A 14584-nucleotide genomic window follows, 5' to 3' on the forward strand; every position below is an offset into this window, starting at 1 on the left:
TCCCAGCAGGCCAACAGGGCAAGGACTTTATGGTGATAAGCGCCTTCTCCAATTCAATCTGAGACACAGCTCTGATCCCTGGAAAGCTGCTTGCAGACACTCTGGCTTTACGGAAAGACTCAGCTCAGCGAGTACCAGAGAAAGCACGAGGTACGCGAACCCACTCGCATGCAGCGACAAGCCATTTCTAGGACACCACAGCGCTCGTTCGGGGCCTGCGCCGCGGCTCGCGCACGCTCAGTGTAGGGGGCGGGCCGCGGCTCCGCCGGAAGCGCTTTCTCCCAGGCGGCATTTCCTTCCTGTGCAAGGCCGGCTGAAGGTTCCTGCTGCTGCTGTTTCTTCCTCTGGGTGAGTAGCGGGTTCCCGCGGGGGCTGGTGAGACTCATACAGGATCTCTCCGAGCTCTCTTAGGGACTGGCACCACTCTGGGAAAACCCACCGGAAAGGTCACCTCGCCCTCTTCTAAGTCCCACCTCAGTGCCGCCCCCCAGCGCTCCGTAGCCCTTGCTATCGAGCGGATTAACCTCCAAGGGCGTCCCGGGCCTCGCCTTGGCTTCGGGCCCGGCCTGGGCCCTGGGTCTCTGTGGGCGCAGCCTAAAGACTTATACCATTCCCAAGGGAATCTCTATAGACAGCCTGGACACTGTGGAGGCTTAGGGTCGTCCCGGACGACTTCAGAACTAGGGTTCATGGGCCAAGGCAGCCTGAATGAGCCGGGTCTGGTTGTTGCACTGGTGCTTCTATTATTTTGTGCAAAAGTAGAGGTGTTGTGTAACCCAATTTTGAGGGCTGGGCAGGCTTTCACAGAGAATGATGATGTTAACTTGTCCTCTCTGTGAAGGCAGGAAGGCCTTCATCGTAGGGCCTTGAAGTCTGTGAAACTGGGACTTTTTGAGTTTGAGAAACCCGTTGTAAAAAGCTGCAGTGACCTAGAGAAACAATACAGCATGAATGCTATACTCTCGTCTCTTAATCTGTCAGTAAATTGCTCATAGATGAGGTAGTGTGATCTTAAAGTTTTCCATCCTGAAATCGAGAAATCAAAATAAACCATTTGGAATTCATGGTTGCCTAACAGATAACTGAATTGCCGGAGTTTTGCGATACATAGAACTGAGTATATGTACATCATTGTGTATTCGTTTTGTTGAACCTAATGTTTATGCAAGATAGAAATGCTTCCATCCTGTTATGTGCATTGGCAGCTTTTATTTGTATTCTTCTGGAATGGTATTGTTTCTGTAATAGCCTTACCTTGGAAGTATATCAGTGCTGTAAGAATGTGCTGTAAGTGCACATCTCATCTACAGATAAAATGTAAAGTATTTGCAGTTACAGTCTACAAAGCAAGAGCTTTCAGTTTCATTTCAGGATTCTGAAGTCATTTAAAAAGGTAGACAATATACAATTTTAGAATTGCCATCAGTACACTGCTGTACTATTATGTTAATAATTTTAGAATAGGAAACTATATAAACTGGTTTCTTATCTCGGCATTTTAAAATAGGATTAAAAATTGTAACTATCTTGATGACTTTGGAATGTGCTTTGGAAACAACCTTAATTTGTTCATGTAGTTCAGTGAACATCCAGTAGATGGCAGTTTATCACTACCAACTCAAACTATAGACCAATGAAAATGTTTTATTGGAATGTCACCACTTTTCACAAATTGTTAATAAAACTCCTACTTTGCCTGCTGGATTATTTTCATCCATGAATTGTACCTCAGATTATGCCGCCACACATTGCTACTGCATTTTCAATTTTATTCTGATGGAATAAAGACTGAAGAAGTCAATTTTTCACTTTGTGTGAGAAGTGTTTTGTAACCCAACTTTAAAAATCCATCCTGATGGAAAAATCACACTTTGATTTGTTACCCGAGGAAAGATTTCAGTTATGTGGTTTTTTTATAGCTCCATTTAAAAAAATAATTCATTATAATTAATATAATTAGTTTCTTAAGTAGTTAGGCATTATTGTATATCCACTATATAGTAAGCTTTGTATATAGATGTTTAATAAATGGCCATTGGATGGATTAAATTGTTTAATATCCTTGGGCCAAAATTTCTTCATCCAAAATGAAGGACTTCAGTTATTTGTTGTGTTTAAATTATTGTATTTTGGTACTGGGGATTGAAACCAGGTATGCTTAACCACGGCGCCAATACCCAGCTCCCTCCCACTTTTGTATTTTATTTAGAGACTGGGTCTTGCTGAGTTGCTGAGGCTGGCTTTGAACTTGCAGTCTTCCTGCTTCAGCCACTGGGACTACAGGCATGCACCACCATGCCCATCAGTTATGTTTAAATTAAGTAATATAATTATTGTGAAGTGAATGGTTCTGACTAATAATGTGAAACCTTGACTTTTGGAAATTCTGCAGAAGTCTGACTTTGTTGATTGAATGTAAGATTTTTCTTCAGTAGAACAAATAATTTTTGAATAGTCTCTTTGTGTGACAGTTGTAAAGATGTCAATAAGATGAAAATCCTGTTTATGAGGATTTAAACTCTAGTTGAGTAGACTAGATATAAATCCAATAATGATTTAAAATAAGACATTTCTTAAAATTGTGTAGAACTAAATAAATAATATAGAGAGTTAATGTGATTTGAAAGACTTTATGGAGCAGATAAGGTTAGTGTTTGAAGTTTGTATAGAATTTGAGTCATCTTAAATGAATGAGGGGAAATGGCCCCTCCAGGGCACAGACTGAAGGAGAAATTTGGCATTTTCTATGCCAGTGACTTCATTTGTTGAGAGTTCCTATTGAGAAATTTGAGAAATGGTCAGAGATAAAAGGCTTTAAAGTGACTCTTTGGAGCTAGATGAGGATAGGTTTGAATGCTTCGGAATCCTGCAAAGGGAAAGCTTTGAAGTCTTGATAAGGAAGAAATAGAGTATACGTGAATGAATAGGAGGTCTATAATAGAATTAAAAATATTGTGGAGTTAAAAAAATATTGTGGAATTAAAAATTAAAAATATTGTGGAGAGATGTTCCAGAGGGAAGGAGATGAAGAGGATCTTTAACTTAAAAGAGAAAACAATAATTTAGAGCTAGAAGGACCATGGATTTTAATCTCTGCAGTACCTAATTTTTAGGTGCTATTAAGCTGTTTGCACAATTGTGATTTACTCCTTTCCACTTGAATGCAAAATATATATTCCTGTGTGCATGTGTCTGCGTGTGTGTGTGTGTGTGTGTGTGTGTGTTTTGAATGGCATTGTTTGAAAATGAGATCCTATTCCCCAAAATGCAATTAGTCACATCATCCCTAATAAGTTTATTGTTTTATATATTTATTGCCTTTGACAGTGGAGTGCATGCCTCACTGTAAACCCAGCTGCAGTTGTTGTAGCTGTTAAGGGATATATACTTTATGTAAAAGTAAGCATATTACTTCCTTTTTCCCTGCTTTATTTTTGTGGTAGTTTTCTTGATTAAATCTTTTGAAAGTTCTATTGTTTCATATTTAGCTGGGTTGTTGGGAGCAATAGAGGGATCAAAAAATTTAATATCACTTATTAATTGAGAAAATGGAATACTTAAGATTAACCAGGCTTCAAAAACTTTTAAAAGTAGGTATGAGAAAAAATAAATTATTTCGTAGTTTGAATTTCACTCTCAAAAATTATCTGGTATATAGATACCTAATTGAAGAGATAGATTGTCAGCATCATATTAGTAAAGTATTTCATTGTCAGGCAGCCTTTCTTCAGTTAGATTAGTGTAAAGTCATTATTCTCCAGATTTCCAGATTCTCTGGAATATTTATTTAAAAACTGAAAGTCACTTAAGACCATGTTTTTCAATAAAATTATTCTACTCCTAAATAAACTTGTTTTTTAATCTACTTCAATTTGTAAGAAAAGCTTTAAATGTGTTTGTTTATTTAACATTGAAAATCCACTTCTCCTTAAAAATGAAACACATTTTTCTAAGGTAGGTAGTGTTTGAATTTGATTAGAACTTAGCTTCTTGCTTAGTTCAAACATTTTAATAGTCTCTCAATGTTAATGAATATAGTTATTATTTAGTGACATTTCTCTTTGTTTTTTAAGGTTAACAATCAAGATGGTACATGCTGAAGCCTTTTCTCGTCCCTTGAGTCGGAATGAAGTTGTTGGTTTAATTTTCCGCTTGACAATATTTGGTGCAGTAACATACTTTACTATCAAATGGATGGTAGATGCAATTGATCCAACCAGAAAGCAGAAAGTAGAAGCTCAGAAACAGGTATGATTGAAATGTTTGAAGATAATTTCTATTATGGCTAACAAACATTCTCCTTCAAAACTAAAAATAGAGTAGAATTTTAAATTAATAAGTTATATAAACCTCATAAGAAATGCAATGGTACTGAAAATGAAAGTCACTGAGATAACAGGCATGTGCCACTATGCCCAGCTGAGTTGTGACTCTTGATTCATTCAATAAGCATTTATGCTTGGTGTTAAGGAAAAAAGACGAATAACTCTTGTTCTTTCAAAATGCAACAGACAAATGTTGAGAAGAGGGCTGCATTATAGGCATATCTCTTTTTTTTTTCAGTAGTAATATGATTTATCTTCATTGGCTTACAGTGTACCAGCATATTCAGAAATTCTTTTTTTAAAAAATTAATTAATTTTTTTATTATTTCTTACCTACATCACAATAGAGGAGTGCATTAAATTCTAATTTTTTTTGCATTACAATTCTTAATACACCTTTATACCACAATTTATCAAATCTCTGTTTGTATATAAGGTATGTTGACACCAAATTCACATCTTCATGCTTGAATTCTGTATAATGATGACCATCTACAGGCATACCTCTTAAATCAGTAAAAAGTGAAAAATCAGTTTAATTAACACTGATAGTAAATATATATCTGAAAAGTAGTTTTGATATTTATGAATTTATTTCTTAAATTTGATTATAAAATAATTGGCTCAAGGTCTACTTATATCTTTAGCCTATTTATAACACGCTGGGAAGTCTGAGCAGTGTAGGTTGAAAAACAAAAAACTGACCATGGCCGGGTACTCTGGTGCACACCTGTAATCCCAGCAACTTGGGAGGCTGACATAGGAGGATTGCAAGGTTGAGGACAGCTGTGGCAACTTAGCAAGACCCTGTCTCAAAATTTTAAAAAGGGGGTAGGATGAAGCTCAGTGGTAGAGTGCCCCAGGATTCAAACCTCAATACCATCATAAAAAAGAAAAGAGAAAGAAAAGAAAAAGCACCTTATTATATATTATATACCTCAGTGTAGCTTTTTTTTTTTTTTGCCATCTAGAGAAAGTCAGTTTGAGTCTCAGGTTAAGATATTGATAAGATATATCATTTTCAGCTTTTTGGGAGGTACTGAGTTAGAACTCAGGGGCACTCGACCACTGTGCCATATTCCCCAGTCCTATTTTGTATTTTATGTAGAGACAGGGTCTCACTGAGTTGCTTAGCACCTCACTTTTGCTGAGGCTGGTTTTAAACTCATGATCCTCCTGCCTCAACCTCCTGAGCCACTGGGATTATAGGTGCATGTGCACCAGTGCACCCAGCCCAAATATGGATGCTAAGGGCTATGTAAATAGATCACATCATTAAGCCTTTGGTGAAAATTATATGTATAATATTGTTCTAAATATTGGGTATGTGAAGTGTCAGATAACTGTCCTCATTGTGCTTATGGTAGGGAGAAAAAACTTGTTGTGACAATATAAATTATAGTAGTAAGTGGCATATGCTAGTTGTCTAATGAGTAGTATAGAAGACAAACTGGCTTTTGGAGAAAGGAATAGTTACCATGATTGAGCCAATTGAGTATGGTTTCATGAAAGAGCTTGGCCTCTAGGTTCGCAAGCAAGGACAATAGTAAGTAGAAAGAACATGACCACACTCATAGTGGGGGTAGAAATAGCAAGACCTATTAAAGGAATGGTAAATGGTCTAGTCAGGTTGGAGAAGGAAGGTTTATGTAATTAATTAGGTGGTAGAACCTTCAGGGATATGTAAGGACTACATGCTAACGGGTCCTAAATATAAAGTTTGAGATTAGGGTTCTACTTTTTCTTCAATCTTTAATTTTCTGGTGGGTAGACTGAGGCTGATTAAAAAATGGTACAGTATTTTAAAAGTCCATCATCACCTGAGGAGACATGCTTTTTGCTTCTAATGTTATCCTGTTCCACACTAACTTACTAGTGTTTAAAACATCAAGAATGAAAAGATTATCCTGAGTCTTGGGTGTCTAAGGGCTGTAGCTTCTCTGCACTCTGTTATTCACTACATTGCTGACCAACTATTGAAATACACTGTTGAGCAGTTGAAGATTTCTGTGTAGGCAATGATAAACCATTAAATGTATTTGAATAGGTGGGTAGTATGCAAAGCACTGCTTTTGGGATAATTCACTTTAAAGTGGTTTATAGGAGGAATTGAAGTCAAAAGAAACCAAAAGGGAGATGTGTTAGTTATAAACTACAAAAATCCTAACAAAGACCTAGAATAGGGGAATGAAATAAATTCAAAGGAATGAATGCAGGAAGCACTCTGTGATGATGTGAGGAAAGAAAAAGGACATTGTTTAAAGGAATCAAAGATTTGTCTTGATTCCTCAAAGACTCGCTAATATTTTTATAGAGGTTTGGAAATTGTTAGGGCAGGTTTTATGAGGTGATGACTTTTGAAATGTGCATATTGAGTTTGTTTTGATGGTAGAGATTCAGGGAAAAGTGTTGACACCATTTGAAGTTGTAGATCTGAATCTCAGCAAAAATGTCAGTCTTAGGGGTACTTTCTTATGCCCATAAGTAATTGGCATTGGAATCATTAAAGTAGTGAGTCTTGGTCGAAATGGTGTAAGTCATAAGATTTTTGCTGTGTATGTGTGCATCATTTATAGAGCTTTTTCCAGACCACTCTCCAATCTTCCCCACCACTATCCAGAATTATACATTCAAATACTTGTTGAGAGCTTTTGATATAATTATCATAATAATCAATGCTGATGACTCCACTGAGAGTGTTGAGATCTTCAAAGGAAGTGTGATAAGTAGTAGTCTAAAGAGTAATCCTTGACACATTCTCATCATTTAGAGAATGGGAAGATGATATGAAGCCAGTGGAGAATGACTAGGTCATTCTGAGTTGTTACATACCTTAACTGAATTTCCTGTTTAGAAAACTAAGTAAACTTAATTTTATTTATATATATATATATAAATTTTTTTAATCCTCTTTTAAAGTATTCATGAGCTGTCAAGAAAGTAAGGAATTCTGACTGGGCACAGTGATACATGCCTATAATTCCAGTGATTTGGAGGCTAAGTCAGGAAGATGGCAATTTTGAGGCCAGGCTCAGCAGTTCAGTGAGAGCCTATCTCAAAACAAAAAATAAAAAGGTCTAAGAATGTAGCTCAGTAAAAAACACACTGGATTTGATTCCCAGTACCAAGGGGGTGGGGGGAAAGTAAGTAAGGAATTCAGGTAAGAAATACTTCAGGCAAAAATTCAGAAAGGTAAGCTGAACTTGATGACTAACTTTCACCTTGAGGGAATTTGCTGAGCCTACTGAATTTTCATTGTTTATTCTTATGACTCCAAGGAACTCAGGATGCAAAGCACAGAGCCAGTCCAAGATAGAGTCTCATAGACAGCAGGTAACATAAGAGTATCCAGAGATGAGTAACTCAAAAGATTTGGTTAAAATTTTAGTTTAAGCTGGGCAGGATGGCACACAACTGTAAGCCCAGTATCTCCAGAGGCTGAGGATCACAAGTTCAAAGCCAGCCTCAGCACCTAAGTGAGACCCTGTCTCTGAAATAAAATTCAAAATAGGTCTGGGGATGTGGCTCAGTTGTCAAATGCCCCTGAGTTTAATCCCCAGTACCCATCCCCCACCAAACAAAACAAAATTTTAGTTTATATAGTATCTTAGCAAAGGAACAATATGTTTTTAGAGAATTGAGCAAACAAAAGTGCCGCAGTCTGGCTGGGCACAATCAGGAGCCACTTGTCAAAAGAAACTAACTTTATTTTTAGAACCACACAGCCAAACAAAACAGCCTCTCAGGAAAAACCCTCAGAGCCTCAACTGCCACCACCGGCTTTCCACAAGCCTCTCCCACACAAGCTTCTCCCCCCCTCCCACAATCCTCCTGCTCTTGAGGTCGATTGGCTGGGTCACGTGGGCGGAGCCAAAAAAGTCCCCCAATGAGCAGCTCCGTGGTCTGAAAGGGCAGGGAAACAGTCCAATGAGCATCACCGCAGAGGAGCCAATCAGCTAGATGTTGCTGGGGCCGAGGAGCCAATCAGCTAGATGTTGCTGGGGCCGCTGTGAGCCAATGATCAGCCGGCAGCTGGAAGTTTGCTGGCAGCTGGAAGTTTGCTGGGGCCCCTTCGGCTGTGGCTCTCAACATCTCCCCCTCTCTGTTTAAACAACAAGCATGTGGCTTAGGGACCGTGTCTGTTAGGCAGTCCAATTCAACATATGGTCCTTACCCGTCATCGGATGAACTGACCTCTAGGAGTCAGCCTCCTGTCTTAGGTTGGTACCACTGCAATTGGATCATACCCGTCACTGACTACCGGTCCAGCATACAGCTATACTTGTGGATAGGCCTTTGCACCAGTGGGGGGGTGAGGTTCTTTGCCTCACCTCTGTTGGCCCCCAAATTTTAAACCATCACTAGTAGAGGAGGATGCAAAATGCCATGACATTAAGCCAATTGAGGGCTCCTTTGAAAAATTGTACCACCGGTGACATCATCAGCAAAAATACCCCAACACTACCACAAGTCGCTGCACCAACAGATAGTTCACAATGCATACAGGTGAGCTCACATTGTGTCCAGGCAAGTTCTGCAAGCAGTTCAGTGATGGCTATTGTAGAAGCTGTAGATTGGTTTTATCTTTGACTTCACCAGCACTGGGATGACGATAGGAATTCTGGCAATAATGGCTAAAGAAAAAATTATGTAACATTACAGAAGGCACTAAAAGAAAACAGTTTTCTTAACAATTTACATTGTCTTCACCGGCACTGGGATGAAGATAGGAATTCTGGCAATAATGGCTAAAGAAAAAATTATGTAACATTACAGAAGGCACTAAAAGAAAACAATTTTCTTAACAATTTACATTATCTTTAAGAGAATTATTAAATATAATGAAAAGGAAAGGTGAAAGTAAACAAACAGATCTGTTAACCTTCTTTTTTGTTTACATATTAAAACAATCCTCAACAGTTGTTTACCCAATTTAAATTAAACCATATAAATCACGTGAAAAAAAAATATTTGGATCCATTTTATCATGAGCGCTCATCATATATGATATATGGACATACATACATTCAAACATATAACACAAAACACAAGTGTGCACACATAATATAATACATACAACACATAACATTATAGTAAAGGCCTTATAACTTTTTACAGGTGAAATCTCCATTGCAATGTTTAAAAACTCTATAGTCAAAAAATAGAACTGATCAGTAAAACATTAACCTAGGTCTGTATGAGCTCAAAAAACAAAATAGAACTTCATGATATGGCAAAGGGCAATAATAAAATAGATATTGAAAAAAGCATCCTGGTTCTGTTGCAGATGTAAGAATAGCCAAACTGGAGTTTTGGATATCAGTTGTTATGGATTTGAGCCAAATCATCTTCTTTTTGGTCTGTAGAAATCGCTTTAGTTAATCTTTCTGGAATCCAAATCGGCTGCTGTTCTCCCTGTGGAAACACATAAACAGACCCCCGACTCCAGACAATCACTGGGTCAGGACCTTGGTTAATCTCTCTGGAATCCAAATCGGCTGCTGTTCTCCCTGTGGAAACACACAAACAGACCCCCGACTCCAGACAATTACTGGGTCAGGACCTTTCCATTATCCTGTTAGAATATCCTTCCAAAGTACCTTGGGCTTATGCACATTTTTTGGACACATATGCCTTTCCGCAGCACTAAGTCCTGATGAATCCAAATTTAAAAAGTTTAGAGTAAAAAGGGTTATTTTAAGTTTATCTTTGGGGAATATATACCCCTTCCCAATTCCTTCTTTTTGCTTTAATAAGTACATTTTAATAGTTTGATGAGCTGTTTCAACTATGCCTTGTCCCTGTGGATTGTATGGGATTCCTGTTATATGAGTAATGCCAAATGTTGAGCAAAATTGTTTAAAAGAGGTAGAAGTATAACCAGGGGCATTATCTGTTTTTAACTGTTTTGGAACACCCACAGTGGCAAAATTTTGTAAGCAATGAGCTATAACATCTTTAGTTTTTTCTCCGGCATGAAGGGAGCCCATCAAAAATCCAGAAGAAGTATCAACTGTAACATGCAAATATTTTAATTTTCCAAATTCTGGCAAGTGTGTGACGTCCATCTGCCAAATATGGTTAGGTATCAATCCTCTAGGATTGACTCCAAGATTAACTTGTGGTAAAAAGGTCACACAATTTTGACATTGTTGTATTATTTGTCTAGCTTGTTCCTTAGTTATTTTAAAACGCTTTTGTAAAGTATTAGCATTGACATGGAACTTTTTATGAAAATTTATAGCTTCTTCTAGTGTAGAGAAAATATGTATGTCATGTGTAGTTTTATCTGCTAAATCATTGCCCAAACTAAGGGCTCCAGGCAATCCTGTATGTGCCCTGATATGTCCTATAAAGAATGGATCTTTTCTGTCCCAGATTAGACTTTGTATAGTGGAAAGCAAAGAGAAAACAGTAGAAGAAGGGGAAATCCTACCAGCATCTTCAAGAGATACTATAGCATTAACTACATACTGACTATCAGAAAATAAATTAAATACAGAATCTTTAAACATCACAAAAGCTTGTAAAACTGCATTAAGCTCTACCTTTTGAGCTGATTGTTTGGGTACTAAAAATGTAAAAGTTTGATCAGGGGTAACTAATGCTGCTGTACCATTATTTGACCCATCAGTGAATATATTTGGAGCATTCATGATAGGTGTTTTTCTTGTCATTTTTGGAAAAATTACAGGATGCAATGACCAAAAAGACAATAAAGGATTAGATGGTAAGTGGTTATCAAATGAAACATTAGATTTGCACATGATTATTGCCCAAGTATTTAACTCATTAGCTAACTCATCAATTTGATTCATATTATATGGAGTAATAATTTTATTGGGAGAAATTCCAAACACTCCCTTTGCTGCTTTTATTCCTTTGAGTATTAATTGTCCTACAGCCTCAGGATACCTAGTAAGAATAGTGTTAGGAGAATAAGATAAATGTATCCATAATAATGGACCTTCTTGCCAAAATACTCCTGTAGGAATATTTTTTGTTGGTAGTACAATAAATAATAAAGGCAAACTTATATCAATTCTATCCAAATGCATATTTTCCATATATGTTTCAATGATTTTTAATGCCTTTCTTGCTTCAGGCGTTAACATTCGGGGTGAATTTGGATCTGATGGACCTTTTAGGATATCAAATAAAGGTCCCAACTCTCCTGTTGGTATACCTAAATAAGGCCTTATCCAATTTATGTCTCCTAATAACTTTTGAAAGTCATTAAGTGATTTGAGTTGATCTACTCGTATTTGAATTTTTGGTGGACGGACCATGGTTGAGGATAATAGAACTCCTAAATAATTAATTGGAAAATTTAATTGTACTTTATCTATTGCTATCTCTAGATTATAATTTTTTAATAAGTTTGTAAGTGTGGCATAACATTCTAGCAATGTGTTTTTATCTTTGTGTGCTAATAATACATCATCCATATAGTGAAATATTTGTAGTTCAGGATTTTGATTTCTAAGTGGCTGGATTGCTTTGTTAACATAAATTTGACACATAGTTGGGCTGTTAGCCATCCCTTGAGGGAGTACTTTCCATTCATATCTCTGATCAGGACCTTCATGATTCAGTGCAGGGATAGTAAATGCAAAACGTGGACTATCCTCAGGATGAATTGGAATTGAAAAAAAACAATCTTTAATATCTATAACTAAAACATACCAGGTTTTTGGCAAAGCAGACAACTGAGGAATCCCTGATTGAGCAGGTCCCATAATAACCATCTCATTATTAATGGCTCTTAAATCTTGCAATAATCTCCATTTACCAGATTTCTTTTTGATGACAAAAATGGGAGTATTATGGGGAGATACAGAAGGTTGTATATGTCCTTCTGCTAATTGTTGTTTGAACAGGTCATGGGCTGCTTGTATCTTTTCTTTAGTCAGGGGCCACTGAGGAACCCATACTGGTCTTTCTGATTTCCAAGTAATTTTTATTGTCTCAGTGGCCCTTTCTGAAAATCCAACCCATGTCTGTCTGTTCCTTGATCTATTTGTATTGGTGCTGCTATACCTTGTTCTTGTTTTTCTAATCTTTTTCCTTTCCTAAAACCTTGTCTAGTCATAATAGTGGGTGAATTTTGGTTGATGTTATTTGTTAATGTCAAACCTAATTGATCTAGGACATCTCGTCCCCATAAATTTACGGGAAGATGATCCAATACATATGGCTGTATAGTTCCTTCACATCCTTTAGGATCCTTCCAATCTAATACCATTGCACTTCTATGGGGATTAGTTGCCACTCCTAGGCCTCGAAGCATTTGAGTGGCTTGTTGTAATGGCTAATGTTTTGGCCATTCTTGACGAGAGATGATGCTAAGGTCTGCACCTGTATCCAGTAGCCCATTAAATTCATGTCCTTGAATATTTAGTTTTAGCATGGGGCGAGAATCTAAATTTAAAGAAAGCATAGCCCAGTCTACACCTGTGGAGCCTAATCCCTTGGAACCTCTTTCTACAGTATGACTGGAAAATTTATCATGTAGGCTGGGTATTATTAGTAACTGTGCTATTCTATCTCCTGGTGAAATTACTGATATACCCTTTGGAGAACTGGCTATAATTTTTATTTCACCTTCATAATCGGGATCAATTACCCCAGGACTTATCATAAGTCCTTTTAGAGTAGAAGAGCTGCGTCCCAATAATAAGCCTACTGTTCCTTTGGGAAGAGGTCCTTTCACCCCTGTGGGAATGATTTGAACTCCCATCTCTGGAGTTAGTACTGCTCTGGCGGAGGCGCAGATGTCCAACCCTGCGCTCCCTCTGGTTTGTCTGATGAGGGATCTGATGGACAGTGTGTCCTGGGCACTACTCTGATGGGGTTGCTGGGTTCCTCCAGTGCTCCGTATATTTGTGGTTTTGGGCCCCGGAGCATTGGGCCCCCCTGTCCATTTTTTGGCAATGGAGCCCGATGCCTTTCTCCACGATATCGTGGATAAACACCTGGTCCTTGTTCGTTTTTTGATAATGGAGTACCCTCTATGGTGGTTTGAGAACGGCATTCATTAGCCCAATGTCTCCCTCTACGGCATCGTGGGCAAATACCTGGTATTCTACTCCTTTGATACCTAGTTTTGTTAAACCCTCCTCCAATGGGGCAATTCCTTTTAAAATGTCCTGTTTGTTCACAATTGTAGCATGTTCTTGGCCTGGCATCTAAAGCCTGTTTTACTGCAGCTGCCACAATTTGCCCTTGTTCATTAATGTCTCTGGCATCTAAAGCCTGTTTTACTGCAGCTGCCACGACTTGCTCTTGTTCATTAATGTCTCTACATAATTTAATATATGTGTTTAAATCTTCATGTTTCCATGGTCTAATGATATCTCTGCACCAACGATTCGCTTGCTCATAAGCCAGGTGTTTTAGTAATGGCATTGCTTGTTCTGTATTCCCAAAAACTCTGGTAGCTGTTTGAATAAGCCTATCTACAAATTCAACATAAGGTTCATTAGCTCCTTGTATTACCTTAGATAATTGACCTTGTAAACCTCCATGTCCTTGTAAAGTCTTCCATGCCTTAATTGCATCTGTAGCAATTTGTGCGTATACGCCAGGATCATATGCAATTTGTTGCTGCTGACCTCATAAGGTCCCTTTCCTAACAACATATCTAGATTTCTCTGAGGATAACCAGCTGCTGCATTTCGCCTAGCCGTCTCCTTGCAAAATTCCTCATTGGCAACCTTCCATAACAGGTATTGTCCTCCATTTAGCACAGCTTTACACATATTAGCCCAATCTGCTGGCGTCATGTTCAAGTTGTTAATGGATTCGACCATGCTTACAGTGAAGGGTGCTTGAGGATCATAGGTTGTTACAGCCTCTTTTAGCTGCTTCACTGTTTTGAAATTTAAAACTTGGTAAAATCGCTGCCCTCCTGCCTCAAATACAGGGCATGTTAATATTTGAGATCTTGTCTCAGGATCCCAACTATCAACTGCGGGGGTTGGGGACCTCCCAGCATATGGAGGTGGCCTTGTTAGTTGGACACTTACGTCCTCTGGTGATAGAAAGGTGTTAGTAGCAGTCTCCTGTTGTAACTTTCCCCCTGATGGCTTTTTCTGTTTTACACTTTCTTTCTCTGTCTGACTAGCTTGAGAGGCCTTCTCTTTGACTTGAATCTTTTCCTCTGTCTGACTAACTTGAGAGACCTTCTCTTTTACTTGAATCAATATGTCTTCTCCTTCCTCTACCATTGTCTGAACTGAAGGCTTTGGACTAAGCAA

General features: G+C 38.1%; 1 protein-coding gene across 2 annotated transcripts in view; it reads left to right on the forward strand.

The window, feature by feature from the left end:
- Positions 1-266: 266 nt before the first annotated feature.
- The window catches only part of Atad1 (ATPase family AAA domain containing 1), a 57155-nt gene continuing 42837 nt past the window's right edge, over positions 267-14584 (forward strand). For both annotated transcript variants that reach the window (XM_027949230.3, XM_071611249.1), the window contains exons 1-2: positions 267-348; positions 4074-4248. In XM_027949230.3, the coding sequence (XP_027805031.1) occupies positions 4087-4248 (162 nt within the window). In that variant the 5' untranslated portion in view covers positions 267-348; positions 4074-4086. The remainder of the gene's footprint in view (positions 349-4073; positions 4249-14584) is intronic.

The sequence above is a fragment of the Marmota flaviventris genome, chromosome 4 (assembly GCF_047511675.1).
Source record: "Marmota flaviventris isolate mMarFla1 chromosome 4, mMarFla1.hap1, whole genome shotgun sequence".
NCBI lineage: Eukaryota > Metazoa > Chordata > Mammalia > Rodentia > Sciuridae > Marmota > Marmota flaviventris.